The 14,345-nt window shown below is 41.8% G+C and overlaps 9 protein-coding genes across 9 annotated transcripts; 4 read left to right on the plus strand and 5 right to left on the minus strand.

Moving 5' to 3' along the window:
- Nucleotides 1-653: 653 nt before the first annotated feature.
- Nucleotides 654-929, minus strand: SS1G_13690 (predicted protein; the record flags this gene model as incomplete). The annotated part of the gene is made up of 1 exon (XM_001585401.1): nt 654-929. One exon carries the CDS (start codon nt 927-929, stop codon nt 654-656), a length of 276 nt encoding a protein of 91 aa, XP_001585451.1.
- Nucleotides 930-1,310: 381 nt separating this feature from the next.
- Nucleotides 1,311-2,337, minus strand: SS1G_13691 (predicted protein; the record flags this gene model as incomplete). Its single annotated transcript, XM_001585402.1, has 3 exons — nt 1,311-1,963; nt 2,022-2,132; nt 2,190-2,337. The coding sequence occupies 3 exons, from the start codon at nt 2,335-2,337 to the stop codon at nt 1,311-1,313; spliced, it is 912 nt and encodes a 303-aa protein (XP_001585452.1).
- Nucleotides 2,338-4,331: 1,994 nt separating this feature from the next.
- SS1G_13692 (predicted protein) lies at nt 4,332-4,795 on the minus strand (the record flags this gene model as incomplete). Its single annotated transcript, XM_001585403.1, has 2 exons — nt 4,332-4,706; nt 4,757-4,795. The coding sequence occupies 2 exons, from the start codon at nt 4,793-4,795 to the stop codon at nt 4,332-4,334; spliced, it is 414 nt and encodes a 137-aa protein (XP_001585453.1).
- Nucleotides 4,796-5,013: 218 nt separating this feature from the next.
- SS1G_13693 (predicted protein) lies at nt 5,014-5,351 on the plus strand (the record flags this gene model as incomplete). The annotated part of the gene is made up of 3 exons (XM_001585404.1): nt 5,014-5,078; nt 5,153-5,172; nt 5,269-5,351. 3 exons carry the CDS (start codon nt 5,014-5,016, stop codon nt 5,349-5,351), a joined length of 168 nt encoding a protein of 55 aa, XP_001585454.1.
- A 363-nt stretch (nt 5,352-5,714) lies between these two features.
- On the minus strand, nt 5,715-6,083 carry SS1G_13694 (predicted protein; the record flags this gene model as incomplete). The annotated part of the gene is made up of 3 exons (XM_001585405.1): nt 5,715-5,784; nt 5,852-5,975; nt 6,047-6,083. The coding sequence occupies 3 exons, from the start codon at nt 6,081-6,083 to the stop codon at nt 5,715-5,717; spliced, it is 231 nt and encodes a 76-aa protein (XP_001585455.1).
- Nucleotides 6,084-6,761: 678 nt separating this feature from the next.
- On the plus strand, nt 6,762-9,106 carry SS1G_13695 (predicted protein; the record flags this gene model as incomplete). The annotated part of the gene is made up of 5 exons (XM_001585406.1): nt 6,762-6,961; nt 7,025-7,221; nt 7,286-7,622; nt 7,684-7,708; nt 8,009-9,106. The coding sequence occupies 5 exons, from the start codon at nt 6,762-6,764 to the stop codon at nt 9,104-9,106; spliced, it is 1,857 nt and encodes a 618-aa protein (XP_001585456.1).
- Nucleotides 9,107-9,846: 740 nt separating this feature from the next.
- Nucleotides 9,847-10,396, minus strand: SS1G_13696 (predicted protein; the record flags this gene model as incomplete). The annotated part of the gene is made up of 2 exons (XM_001585407.1): nt 9,847-10,061; nt 10,177-10,396. 2 exons carry the CDS (start codon nt 10,394-10,396, stop codon nt 9,847-9,849), a joined length of 435 nt encoding a protein of 144 aa, XP_001585457.1.
- A 1,122-nt stretch (nt 10,397-11,518) lies between these two features.
- Nucleotides 11,519-12,101, plus strand: SS1G_13697 (predicted protein; the record flags this gene model as incomplete). The annotated part of the gene is made up of 3 exons (XM_001585408.1): nt 11,519-11,528; nt 11,702-11,788; nt 12,013-12,101. 3 exons carry the CDS (start codon nt 11,519-11,521, stop codon nt 12,099-12,101), a joined length of 186 nt encoding a protein of 61 aa, XP_001585458.1.
- Nucleotides 12,102-13,094: 993 nt separating this feature from the next.
- Nucleotides 13,095-14,255, plus strand: SS1G_13698 (hypothetical protein; the record flags this gene model as incomplete). Its single annotated transcript, XM_001585409.1, has 1 exon — nt 13,095-14,255. One exon carries the CDS (start codon nt 13,095-13,097, stop codon nt 14,253-14,255), a length of 1,161 nt encoding a protein of 386 aa, XP_001585459.1.
- Between the last annotated feature and the right edge of the window lie 90 nt (nt 14,256-14,345).

A 14,345-nucleotide genomic window follows, 5' to 3' on the forward strand; every position in this document is an offset into this window, starting at 1 on the left:
GCCGTTGCTTTTGAGAGTCTAGATCTCTCAAGAACGATTTTTAGCACCGATAACATTGAATTTTTGCTCGTCAGAGCTGGTCATGGAATGCTGCAAAGAGTGAGGTGTGATATTGGCTCGTGGAAACGAATTGGAGTCTTAATTTTAGGAAGGATGATGAGTGTTATCATATTATCAAAGTATAGGTGAAAGAGAATTCATTTTGATATGAATTGAAGCTCTAATTACCACAAGTATTCCCATTCCACCCAGGGTATTCCAAAGACAAATGATATTAACCTCTCCTCCACGCTACCACCACCTCCATATTCTCACATATCCCTAAATCTTCATACACATGAACGACAAACGATTGTTGGGCACTTAAAAAGAGGGAGAAAGCGCGAGTGACACGGTGCGACCCATGAAGTGGCAGTTGCTAATTCACGCCGAACCAGCCTCCCCGCCAAACCATCCTGCAATACGCTCCCCAGAGGAACCAGCACTGAACGGATTTCTCTCAGACGCTGGGGCCGCCAACCCCGCCGCCCAAAAATCACTCCTCCAGCACCAGTGACAGCTGCTGTATAGAAGAAAGGGGTTTTCACGCCCAAAACCCCTGCCTAAGCTCCTCTTTTACGTATTTCTCTTGCTCGACTATTTGAGCCGTCCATCTAAGCCTGAGCTCGACGGATTCTCTCAGCTGCTGCATCAGCAAACAGCTTATGATCTCCTGTCAAGCCAAGTTTTATCGCGCGCTCGGCACGCTCCACACTATTAGATGGATGATCGCTAACTGTACGAGGTATCCACGAACGTTGCAAGCCCTCACGTCTGAGGATGTCATCAGACATCTCCGTGAAGCGTTTGTACCCACGCTTATACTCTCCGCGGTCAGTGTAAATGTCTGATGCACGTTGATGTCTCGCAACTGGACTTATGCGCACCATTTGGAGAATATCGTGATCAGACAGATTACTTCCGGTCGATGGAGGATATAAAATCAATCATATGGCCTCGGGATGATTTTTGTTATGGACAGATGGACTCTCGCGAAGTTCACGAGGGCGTTCTTGCTCAACACCGAGTGCATTAACGAATCTTATGCTTCCGCCCCACTCCTTAACCAAATATTCGTCAGTGGTCTTCATTCGTTCATTGTAACCTCCGGCCAGGGACTGCAATCCACTCGAACTGAAAGAAGGAAGTTGAGAGCCAGCGATTGGTGGTGGCGAAGGAGAAGGCATGATCTGCGTAGCAGCTATGCGTTGCAATTCTGCAGCTTGCTTCAGATATTGCATTCGATATCCGCGGAGTAATAGCAAGCAAAGTTAATCATAGTTATGGTTTATGTCGTCGTTCTCAGGTTCGAACGCTGCTTGTTCGAACAACATGATTCTGATGACACCATGTAGTTGGTCACGGAGTGGTACATTTGGGCTGCACCGATGCATGCTGTGCCTTTGAGCAAAGAAATTCTCAATTTCGGGACCATTTTTTGGGATCCATGCTTTGAGGTAGCCGAGTTCGTTATGAGTGGGTGGAGGTATGATACTCATTGTCAAGGTACCTGGCCTTAAAACTGGGTATCCGTCATAAGTAAGCTCAAGACCCTGAATAATGGCAGGAATTTTGTGGTGAAGTGAAAGGCCTTGACTATCGAAGAAACGACTGCTGGAAATTTGATCACTGGCAAATTGGTCGTTGGAAGTTTGACCATCTATAGAGGTGATATTCCTCGAAGGTCGATCATCGGGGAGCTGATTTCCGTAGAGTTGACAGTCGAAGCTTTGATTGCTGGAGCTATAGCTTTCGTATGGCTCGCTAATGTAAGGTTGGTAATGAGGGAGTGGGTATAAATATTGTTGAGGTTCGGATGGATAAGCAGTCTGATGATCGAAGTCATCCGAAGGTCGGTAGGAATCAGAAGGTGCAGGATGTGAATTTTGCCGTGGTAGGAGCGAGGAGTTTCCGGATTCTTGATCTAAACAAAGTTATTATTAAACGCCTACACAATAAAGACCGACGAAGAAACAGCTTACCATATAAATGAGACGCTAAATTGGTACTAGCGATACTATAGCGCTCAAAAGAAGTAGGCGGATCGGAGGTAGGTGGATGGTACTCTTCGGTGTCAACCCCTGGCGAGCTATCTATGCAATCTTGTTAATTTTTGAGACTTTTGCCTCCTAAGGGAGGAAAAAAATTACCAGAATACCTTGAATTCGGATCAGAGCCAAATTCTTTCTCTTCCTCTCCTTGCTTGCTAAAAGAAGTAGTTTCTAACGAGTTGTTATTGTGGTTTTGCCCGTCATCTTCCAAAAGAAGAGGATTACTAGGAAAATTCGATAATGACATTGTGGGAAGATAATCAACGTGCGGTAAAAGGCTTTACTGTGGCTGAAAGAAGGAGTAATGAATGATGGATGTGGACAAAATACAAGGCAGATCGGAGGAAGGTGATCTTATTGTTGTATAGAGGAAAGGAAATCTGTAATCAGAAATGAAATCGATGGCTATTTATTTATTACTACTAATGTCATACTATGGCCATGTGGTTAGCCGAGAGTACTAGTGGCAGATGGAATACAGCCAATTCAAGATGGAAGAGCCAATGGAAGAGAGACAGGGTCTACGAAGCTATTTTTGTGTTTTATTTGTGTGACTTTCCCTTCGGAGATCTAATTTCAACAATGCACATCAAATCTAGAACAGTAATGAGCTTAGATCTAACCTAAAACGAGAATATCAATGACATCATAGCAACGCCAGTTAGCCGACATCCTTTGCTAAGGGTCATTTCAAGACATCAAAGCACGAGAGCCAGGATTCCAAGTCCAAAGTGGGAGCACAAGGCCCTGAGAAAACAAATTTGTGATCTGGAAAGTCTGCAATGTGATTCTCTTAATCTAGCTCTAAAGTAGTTATGGATCACTCAAATCGATATAGGTATATCATATTTGAATAAACATTCTGCTCCTAAGAAATGAACGGCCCAGCATGTCAGTAGTTAGGAATTTAATCTGGTAATAATAGACTCTCGAATACTAATATTTTTTAAACCATTTTAAATATTCTTGAACAAGCAAATAATTTGTCGATATTCAGATAGAGCTATGATACAACAATAGAAATTGTGTCGAAGAACTCTTATTCTTTAGACTATTGAAAGTTTTTATATTTAATCTATTACTCCGGGCTTGCTTTTGAATATATAAGTAATCTAGTTATAATCAAAAATATCAAGTCGATATAGATATCTTTTATAAGTACAATAATATAATATGAATATAATTATAAAGTTTACTATATAAAGTGTTTTGATAGATGCGATTATAATACTTTATAGAATGTTAATATTATAAAATAATTTTAATTCTCAATCTTTTTATTCTATTGAAGTTTAATAAATCTTGAAAAATTAAAGTTTAATCAATTTTATTTAATTTTGAACCTAATTCAAATAAAGATTTAGATAAACACTCTCAAGTTTAATCAGACATCAAATGTCAAAAATTAATTTCATAAACTAGACTATAATATATTACAAATACTCTATCAAGCCCTATAATAATCATACTCACGGCGCATACTCACCGTGCTAAAGATGCATTACCTCGCTTCGCATGATGAGTCAGCCGTCACCCCGCCTTACCCCTCATTACCAGATTAGGCCTAGGATGTAGCTGGTGGATAATTAGCAACCTCGACCTCAGTGATAGAATGACAATCAAGCTTCTTTGGATATAGCTGCTAAAATCAAACGAGAGAGATTAGATAAAGTCTAATATTAAGCATGGGAGAGAATTAAAACCATTTACTGGCGAGCTTCGAGCGCCGATAATTAGTTCATCTTCGGCAGCAAAAAAAAAAAAAAACCAACCGGGTCCATATCGGCATCGAACACAAAGGTAAAACAGATGCAACGCAATGAGAGTAAATTGACTGGTCGACTACCTGGAAGGAAGGCAGGAAGAAATAATTTTAGACACACACTTTCAGGACGTAAGATCAATATGCGTGTGCTTTCAATCACTGAGTGAGATGACAGGGAATGACACATGGCGGCAGAACTGCACTCTTGCATTAATATCTGGAAGGGTAATCTCTGATGTATATAACTGTAGCGACTGTTACTAATCTGACTTTCCATACCCGCATGGCTCCTCCACTGCATGACGGAGAAAAAAGTTTGAAACTTTGAACGAGGGACTTTATATGACAAAGACAACAACAACGAGTGTGATTGCGGAGACCTAAAATAACCTCTCCATTTCTGATACTAATCACAGTGTTAGAAACTCAAACAAAACAAACATGTGACAACTCACATAATTATATTCCAATTTTTTCTACTTGGTTGATGGGTTTCCGCAGATACTCCAATCATCACCCGCCTTTTCCTGATGATGGACAGAGTTGTCTGAGTGTCCAGTCTCAATGTTATATAATGAAGTATTGATGCTACTAATTGGATTCCACGGAGCCTGCCCAGAGCTTTCGGCAGCCCAGCGCTCCATTGGCGTCAATGATTCGGCATTGGTAGCGGAGGCGGAGATGAGGAAGCCCTGAGTTTCGGTTTGACTATTGCCGTCATAGGTGGATGCATTGGTCGACCACACACGATGCACGTCCGTGTATTGGACTTGCTTATAGTCATCGGTTGATTGCGTTTTGGCTGTATCCCTGACCATATTTATGCCGGTTGAAGACCCAGTCTGAGGTTCCTGAACAACGAATTAGTAAATTGAATCAACTGTGGGAATAAAAAACAAACCTGACTTGTCGACTGGTAACTATCTGCAGGATTGATCATTGTGATGAAGATTATGGCTCGGGATCTGAAGAGAAAATGACCTTGGAATATGTTCTTTAGGGTCTCTGATTGAGTAACTGTGTTCTTCCGTGTTTTTCGATTTAGCAGCAGGTGTCCCAAGCTGGCTCAAACAACAAACGTGCTGGTATTGCTTATCCCAAAGATCGCGCGTATCCGATGAAGCTGATGCAGAATGAACACGATAATTTATTTTGTTAATGGTTGATTTGAGGAAAGTGTTCTCCGAAAGAGCAGAAGGCATTGAAGGATACAGAAAGATTGAGTGAGAAACTGGTGATCTTATAGAAAAAAATATCAACTTGCTATATCTTTCATCCTCCATGATACCAACTCTAGTTACCTTCGGCTAGCTCAATGTAAAGTAGGGGGCTTCTGTTAGATCCAGACCCAATGGTATAGTGCTTTGTAATTTTCATCCACATGTCACCTGAAAGCCACTTGACAAGAAGTAGGTGAAAGCGAACTTGGTGATCCGGGCAAGGAACTCACAGAATTACATGCTGCTGGGGACTTTGAATCCTTGAAGTGGATCTAACCACACCCAATAACATTTTTACATTTTCCTCTAAACCAGTCTACCTGATTATATCCCACTATATTGTGGCACACTAATGCAAGAGAATTGCGAACCCCCTACCAAGATCTATGAGCTACGGCTTCTGATCTGGGGACTCCAGATGATGTTGCTGCAGGGAACTTTTAGTAAACAAGGTTCCAATGCCGAAAATTCTCAACGACGCTTTTTCGGTTACAAGGATACTTACTCGTGGTAAGCGCAAGTTCGTGATGTGGGTGTCCACCACCCCTGCCAATGCAAGGGAACTTTGGAGTGGACGTCAGAGCATCGGAGCCTCACAACCTCAACCCCAATTCATTGTAAGGTAACTAAACCTTCAATTCAGCAACTAAATGCTAGCATTTGAACCATCGTTAGGTTGAGATGTGATCTGCTTGGGCTGAAGTAATGACTGTTAAGTATGATTGATTTAGAAAGATTTGAACTCGATGGACTGACGGCCACCAAAGTAATCTTACGTTTTACACGACCGAGCGACGAATTGAGAATAATTTGGTTCCTTTGCTTCACCGTAATCATTTCTCTGTGCGATGAAAGTTTGTGGCCATTCAGAAGGAATAGGGTTGAAGCACACTTCAGTATCTAAACATGTTTATCGGGCATGTATGACTTGGATGACATGTATGAATCAATGAATCAATGAATCAATGAACCACCAAGATTGTGAGAAAGGCAATTTGGAAAAGGCATTGTGGATATGCATCACACAACTCATGGTACGTTGCCCTCCCCAAGCTATGAGGATATGAACATCAAAATTAGCCTACAATATGTATCAAAAACATAATGAAGTATCTAGTAGGTTAATCGACAAGAAGAAACGATCACGTGGATGTCAAGCTAAGCGGGGCGGTGATCAAATTCGGAAAGTTCTATGTTAGAGAAAATGCAGTGCGACCTTATAATGGACCGATATCTTCGAGGGAAATGCAAAGAACTTTTGTTAGCATCCAATCATTCACGTCAAATCCAGGCTTACATGACAATCTTAATCGCATATCTTCTATGTCTAGGACTTCGAAATTACCCTAAGCGATTATTTGCAGTGAAAATGGCTTGCACATAGGTTACACGCCTTTTGATGTACATACTCGGAAATTTTGATGCAGCAAGGGAATTTCGGTCAACCGTTGATATGCACTACAAGGCTGAGCGTAACATTAATGACTGATAAGTATCAGGATGCTTCATTTCATTTTATCTATCTTGCAATTCTAAATGCAGAAACGTTTCTGACTCAATCATTAGTTCTCTTCTGAAGAATATTTGTGTTCCTCAATATATTAAACTACTCACTGCCAGAACTGACAATTTGCATCTTCCATCAAGTTCATTCTGGGGTTTTTACCCAATAGCTGTCTTACCAGCATGGATGCTCAGCCGCTTCTCGGGAACGGAATTTCCATTGAGGTTGAAGAAAAACCACTGAACACTAAAGGCCTCAAAGCTCTCTCTTTAGAAGAGTGGTCGGCGTTCAAACCAATCATACAGCAATTATATATTGATAAAAACAAAACTCTCCAAGATGTTGCTAGCATACTCATGAGCGAATTCGGATTTTATCCTACGTATGTACTGATTTGCTTCTGGTGATTAATGGAAGCTGTAGCATGCTAACAATTTGATCACAGAAGGCGCCAATTGACGAGGAAATTTGAGGAATGGGGTTTAAAAAAGAATCTTAGAAAAGCGGAAAGGAAGCTCCTTCTAGAAAATGGGCATTCCAAAGGCACCTCGCATGTCAGTATCTCGGACAAACGTGTTTTAGACCCTCGAAGGATCCAAAGGTTGAAAAGAAGATATGGACATGAAACTCAACGGCCTCAAGGTTTGATTTCCTCTAGTATAACCCTTCCTCAAAAATGTACTGATATTTGGTTTGCCACATTTAGATCTGCCCCTAGAAAAAATTGATGGGGTAGTGATACCTGCTGTAACAGAATCGTGTCCCTCACTCGGAGAGCAGCAATCTACAATAAATCACATGGAAGAGGTTCCTGCAAGTCATTCGACGCCCCTGCGCTTGGAGATTCCCGATGAGGATGCTGCCATGGATTCAGAACATTGGCCATTTGAGTGGGATGCTGTCGATGTCCCAGGATCTCCTGGATTGACCCGACTATTCGACCGATTGGAGCTTGAAGCCTCTATAACACCTATAGATATCGATGATGAAGTTGTGGAAGAAAAGCAACTGGTCTCAGGAATTGAGCTTCGCCACAAAGTAGAGTGCGGGCGGTACAACAAAAAGGCAAATATCTTCTGCTTATAGCCCTATCAAGTATGGTAGCATGCCGAAGGCTGCATTGCAGCTTGTAAATACACCAGGGAAGATACTACTTCAATGGAGCCCGTTGTTTGAGCTTGATATTTTTCCAACTTCTAGGAATACGCCCAGTCATTTGATGATGCTGCCTGCATCTGCTCGGTCAATTGAAACGTGGAGAATAGAACTCGAAGACTGGAAATTCAAGCTTTCGAAATTAAGGAAGATACAATCAGTTCATAATTCAGCAATTATTTTATGTATTGAGCGCTTGATCTTTCTCCATAATAACTTAAACTTCGATCCCCTGGAGTTATACTATCAACTCCTTGATGTAAGACTAAAACAGGTCAACCGCAATGATGAAAAAATAATAGCGACTTACCTTGACATTGTCGAAGAGCTCTTGGAACAAGGCAAAACTTCAGAAGCAGAACACTTGCATCGAAGTTTACACCAAACGATCCAAGAATCTGGGTCGAGCGTTGAACAATCTTTGCATATTCGGTTGTCCTATCTAGAAGCCTCTATTCTATGGGTATGTGGTCAAATTCAGGAGGCCGAAAATATCATCCGATTAGTGATACAGAAAGCTTTAAGATTCCTCGGCCCAAGTCATAAAATAACGATGAAAGCGTTTGGCCTTCATGGCCTTTTACTCGGTATATCTGAGACCGAATCATATTCAGGAGCCGAGAAGCTATATAGATACATCATACAGGCAGGCAGGAGTGGTTTGCAAAATGAACCTTGGAGTTACTTCGAGAATATCAGGTTGTTGATCATCATCCTGAAAGATATGAAAAAATTTGAAGAAAGTTACACTCTGTGTACAAATATTATGGAACAATTGAAACAAACATTGGGGGAGTGCCACTCTTGCTTTCGTCAATTTCAATGCACACTAAGTGGTCTCCTTCGTGCATGGGGCAGGCTATCGGAGTCCATCGAACTTTTACATGAGATGATTACAGAAGAAGACATGGATCGAGATTTCCTCCGAGTAGATATTTGTTATGAGCTCGCTTACGCCCTACATGAAGATGGAAATTATCGGAAAGCGATGGTTTGGTATAAAAGGTGTCTATTATATTCAACTGAGCTATGCGGTCGGCGTAGTAATCATATGATGATTATGTGTCCCAGTGAAGCACTAGGGGGTTGTTATGAAGATCTATCGCAGTTCGAGGATGCATTATTCCTTTATGAGAAGCTTTCAGAAAAATTAAAGATTGCTCTTACAGATGATAACCCATTAATCAAAGAAGTCGAAAGATGGATTAATTGGATACAATATCGTATTAATGAGAGCGTTGCGAGTATCGAGGAGAATGAGGATATTATATATGACATGAGCTTGGATGAGATTTTCGAAATGGAAGACAGAGAGCTTGATGAAAGGATTGTCAAGACAAGCAACCAGATTAGCACAATAAAGCTGGTCTAAGATTGTGACTGCACAGAATAGGTAAGTTCGGCTAAGTATCGCCACCGTGTTCAGCAGATTAACACATCTACAGAGTCAACATCATTTCCCCATTCCTTTAGTATGGCTTACGAATCAAGAGACCGCTCGAATTTTGTTGACCTCGCTCCACCATGTTAGGTTCTTCGCTATACTGGATTATCCACGTAACCTCCACATCCATTCCATACCTCCAATACAGCATACTATAAAAGTCGACGATATCCATGCGAAGATTTACCACTAAATTTTACTCCGATCACCAAATATTTATTCATAATGTTTCGACTTTATCAACAATTTTTCAATATACTGTCTTCAACTATTCATTCATTTCTTATTGTCTCTAAATATTACATTACTTTACGACGTTAACCATTTCTATCCATGACGATATGCATCCTTTGGTCTCATGAGCAACTCCACAGATATCTGGCACTTTCAACCACTATCGGTCGATGATGTGCAATATCCCCTTCAAAAACATTTTCTCGGAGAGTTTCTCCATCGGAGTACTCTCCAATCAATCATGTATTCTTGCCGTTTCCACGTTTCACTTCTACTACCCTTCCCACTTCCCGTCCCATTTCCTCTCCTAAGTCCTCTCCTACACTCTTCCTCTACACCCTCCTCTACACGCTCCCCTACACAACCATCCCCACACCCATCCCCACACCTATAACACTCCCCCCTCCAACCCCTCCAACCCCTAGACCTCACTCCTACAACTCACTCCTACACACATCCCCCGGACACCTCCAAATATCCGTATAGCTAGCCCCACTAGAATACCCAATAATACAAACCGGAGATTTGACCCCACTAGTCGGACTCGTCGTATTAACTGCCGTACAATTCCCCTCTAGAATAGTCCGTCCGTGTGTATACCAAGAGCCGGAGGTAACGTTGAGTACTACTTCTTTACCGCAGATGTCGGCTGGTTTTGTTAGCCTCTACTCTGAAAACAAAGGAGACATTGGACGATTCAAAAAATAAAAGACGAGGCAACAAATAAAATAACACGAAAAAAACCAAGAAAAAAGAATACATACACTGAACCTGACCCGTCGGCGCCTGAAAACCAAAAGGACCCTTGGGATAAAATTCATACGCATCCGTACAATTCGCCTGACTCGCTGGTAAAATCATGGCATATCTTCCCGTTGCAGTCGTGATGGTATAATCTACGAGTCCGTAGTGGAAATCGGCGAGGATGGTGAGGGGGAGGGTGAGGAGGGTTGAGATGGTTAGGAGGGAGCTCGAGATGTGCATTTTTGGTGGTTGGATCACGCTGGATGGATGGATGGATGTGAGATGTGAGGTGTAGCGGGATGGTAGGTATTCGGATGTACGACGGAGTGTTCTTGAGTACGAGTATAGTTGGATGTGTATACTTCAATGTAAATGTGAATGTGAAGGGAAATGTGGGATTAAAGATAAACAAATAAAAATCAAGTCGTATTTTGCATGATCTCCCAGATTCAATTCAAGATTTACAACACAGCAGAAATTCCCCACCTTATAACATTTCCACACCTCATCCCATCCCATCCCATCCCATCCCATCCCATCCCATCCGATCCAATACATCATATCATATCATTCCTTACCAGCCCAGTACATTACAGCACAGCACAGCACAACACAGCATATAAATCCCACCCTGCACATTCCCAATAACTCCCTATACCTTACTCCATAAATTCACACCGCAGATCACCTAGTAAATTCCATCCCCCAAATCCCATTGGCGAGCTCGCCTGATCCTCTATGCCAAGATCCCACTATAGGGTGCTGATCTGCGGAAATACGAGATGCGATATGTGAATGATGTCAGGTACGGAGGGCCGGAGACACGGTGCACATCAGGTGCGTATGTCGCGAATGTTGGCTATGAAATGAAATGAAATGAAATTGGTAATCGGGGATGTTGTCAATCACGAGGTTTTGGGGTTGCACTGCGTGGAAGGGGATAACTGGCGTGTGGTGTGAATTTTTATTTGATGTAGGATGAAGGGGTAATGGGATGAATAGGATTATTGGCTTGGGGTTTTATGTAAATAGGGCTTGGTGTAATGTACGAAATACTGATTGCTACGTTACGCAACACGCACGCAATTTCAAGACTAGGGAATATAAAAATATTCAGGGGTTTCGAGATTCTGTGATAATTTACCGAGGTCGAGGTGGCGGTGGGAAGGAAATCAATCGGTACGGGCCGTGAGGAGTACGTGATGGTTATGACTGTTTAGCTGAATGTTAACATTCGATAATTCAAGAGTCAATATTAATGAACGGACTATGGTGAGTAGGTTACAACTCTCGAGAAATAATATTGATATAGCAAATTGGGAAAACGAGGTTCTTCAATACAATGCGTCTAGCAAAATAAGTATGGCTTCAAGTAAGTTATATCGAACGCCACAACCTCTTCCAGTTGGCCTGGTGGCTTCTTCCATCCTCTCTTCAGCCATATTAAACCAAAAGTTTGAAAACGTCGATAGTATTAGTTCAAGATGAAGGATGAAGAGGAAATCCGTGAGATTTTAGACACTAATTGCATGCGATCTCCCACAGCGCATTTGAGAGAAGGTATATTGATAGGCTATGCAGTGGGCTTCATTTGGACATTAGGAGTTATACATATCACGATCGCAATGACAAGTAGGCAGACCTTTTGAGAAGTCTATGCATCCAACCTACCTCGCATGTCACTAGAATATTCAGATGGGCCGCCTTTTTAATATCAGTACAACTCTGTCTCATGGTTTTTACACCATCTAAATGTCACGACGATTTTCGAAGACTTCAAGCTGCTGAAAGAAGAGGGGAAATCGAGGATTTAAAAGAGGATTTTGGAGACTAATATCTCAAGAGATTTTAAAAAGCTCTTAGTATCGATAGGATTTTCGTCAACGGTGCTGTCTTTGGCTGTTTGTCGATGATGATGATCTCGAGGAATCCTACATCGGCTTAAGCTTATCGCAATCAAACAACTTAACATGTCACTGACCAAGGCGGTAATTTCTGCCGCTGGAATCTGTGGAGGAATGTCAAGAAATTTTGCTTGAAAGGTTCTAACTGGTGGTATTCGCGCCCGAAGTAAATTGGACGTGATGCGCCGGCAGAAATGGAAAGAATTGAATGATCAAGCATTCCCAAATTCACCATGGGAGACAACTAACGATGGTTGATGAAGTATAGAGCCGCTAGGAATGGAAAGTTGGAGATGATATGCCGGATGAGGACAACTTCAAATCAGTGAAACCGGATGTTTTCGGTATGAATGCTTTATCACGAAGAGGAAATTTTAAAATGGGGGATAGAAAAATTGTAAGTCTTAGATGATGAGGGAAACGACAAATCCAACGGAAATTCCCGGAATCCTGTCAAGCCAGACGCTTCTAATAGGGGCGGTTCATCTTGGGATGGAAGCTTCAAAGATGGGAATGGACATGGACGTGGAAACTGGACCTCTGGTGAGAAGAATAAGTGATGGTAATATATGTGCATCATCGAAGAATTAGTATCTTCATTGTGGCTTGTGTGACTGAAGATTGATATATCGTTTAGTGAAACAAAAAGGAAAAGGGGAACGATAGAAGGAGGTATATTGCGGTAAGATAGTTTTAACAAAGTCCCTCAGTATGTTCAAAATCCATTTGCTACATCGTATCGTATCTTGACGAAAATGGGATGACGGGACAATAAGATGATAGCAATGTATTGTAGAATGTTGGGATGGGATGGCTGGTCCATCATAAAAATAGTAAGATCTTATGTCGGCAAAACTTTAACCTTAATGCCGATCTTCAGCCTTACCCCATGGTTCACCAGTTCTACACTAAAAATTCCCACGAACCATCCGATTGAATCACAGAGTTAATCACAATCCAGCCCAGCTTCACACAGCTGCAACCTCCCTTTAAACCATCTACAATATTTCCACAACTCCATCGCACTCTACAAAATGAGCGGCCCCGTTCTGGATATTCAAGCACCTGGCATCCAAGCACAAGGTGAAGTATTACATAATATGCGAAAAGAAGTAGCCACTCTACTTGGTCGTTCCAATCCCAGCTTCCCCGGCGCACAACCCGTCAGTTTCACGCGACGTCATCTGGATGAATTGATGCGACAGGATTATTACGTCTGCGAGAAATCGGATGGTTTTCGTTACTTACTTTACCTGACCGATGATGAGAATCGCGAGGAATGTCAATATTTGATTGATAGGAGGAATGATTATTGGTATATACCTAAAGGCGGACTACATTTCCCGATTCCTCAAAATGTCGCGGGATTTCACAGAGGTACATTGGTTGATGGAGAATTGGTTTTGGATCGAGCTGCGGATGGGTCGATGCAACCCAAATATCTGGTTTTCGATTGTATGTTTTTGGATGGAAATAGTCTCATGAATCGCACCCTCGATAAACGACTAGCCTATTTTACCGAAAGGATATTTACACCTTACGTAGAACTCTTGAGGGAATACCCGGAAGAAAAACAATACATGCATTTCTTGATGGAGATGAAACAGATGCAATTTGGTTATGCGATGGATATGATGTTTCGACAAATCTTACCAAATCTACCACATGGAAACGATGGATTGATTTTTACATGTAGAGGGACGGAATATAAACATGGGACCGATCAACATATTTTGAAGTGGAAACCGGAAAATGAGAATAGTATCGATTTCAAACTCGGTCTCGATTTTCCCACCGTTCAACCTAATTCCATGGATCTCGCAGAAGGAACTACAGAACCATATATCGATTACGACGCAATTCCCATTTGCAATCTCTTCGTCAACGCGGGAAATAATAGGGATGAATGGTATGGAACTATGCATTTAGAAGCAGAGGAATGGGAAATGTTGAAAGCATTACGAGAACCTCTCAATGATCGAATAGTAGAATGTTACATGGATGCGCAGAAGAGATGGAGATATATGAAGTTTAGAGATGATAAGGAAGTGGCAAATCATACGAGTACGGTCGAGAGTGTGATTGAGAGTATTAAGGATAGAGTTACGGAAAAGGATTTACTTGCCGCTGCACCTAGGATTAGAGATGAGTGGAAGAAGAGGGATGCACAAAGGAGAGCACCTGCGACGAGTTGAGGGTGAGATGAGGAATCAGTATTATGCAGGTTTCTGAAATGGCGATGGGATTTTTTTTTGCAGACCAAGGTGTTTTGAATTTCGGGGCGT

The sequence above is a fragment of the Sclerotinia sclerotiorum genome, genomic scaffold, assembly GCF_000146945.2.
Source record: "Sclerotinia sclerotiorum 1980 UF-70 scaffold_26 genomic scaffold, whole genome shotgun sequence".
NCBI classification, from domain to species: Eukaryota; Fungi; Ascomycota; class Leotiomycetes; order Helotiales; family Sclerotiniaceae; genus Sclerotinia; species Sclerotinia sclerotiorum.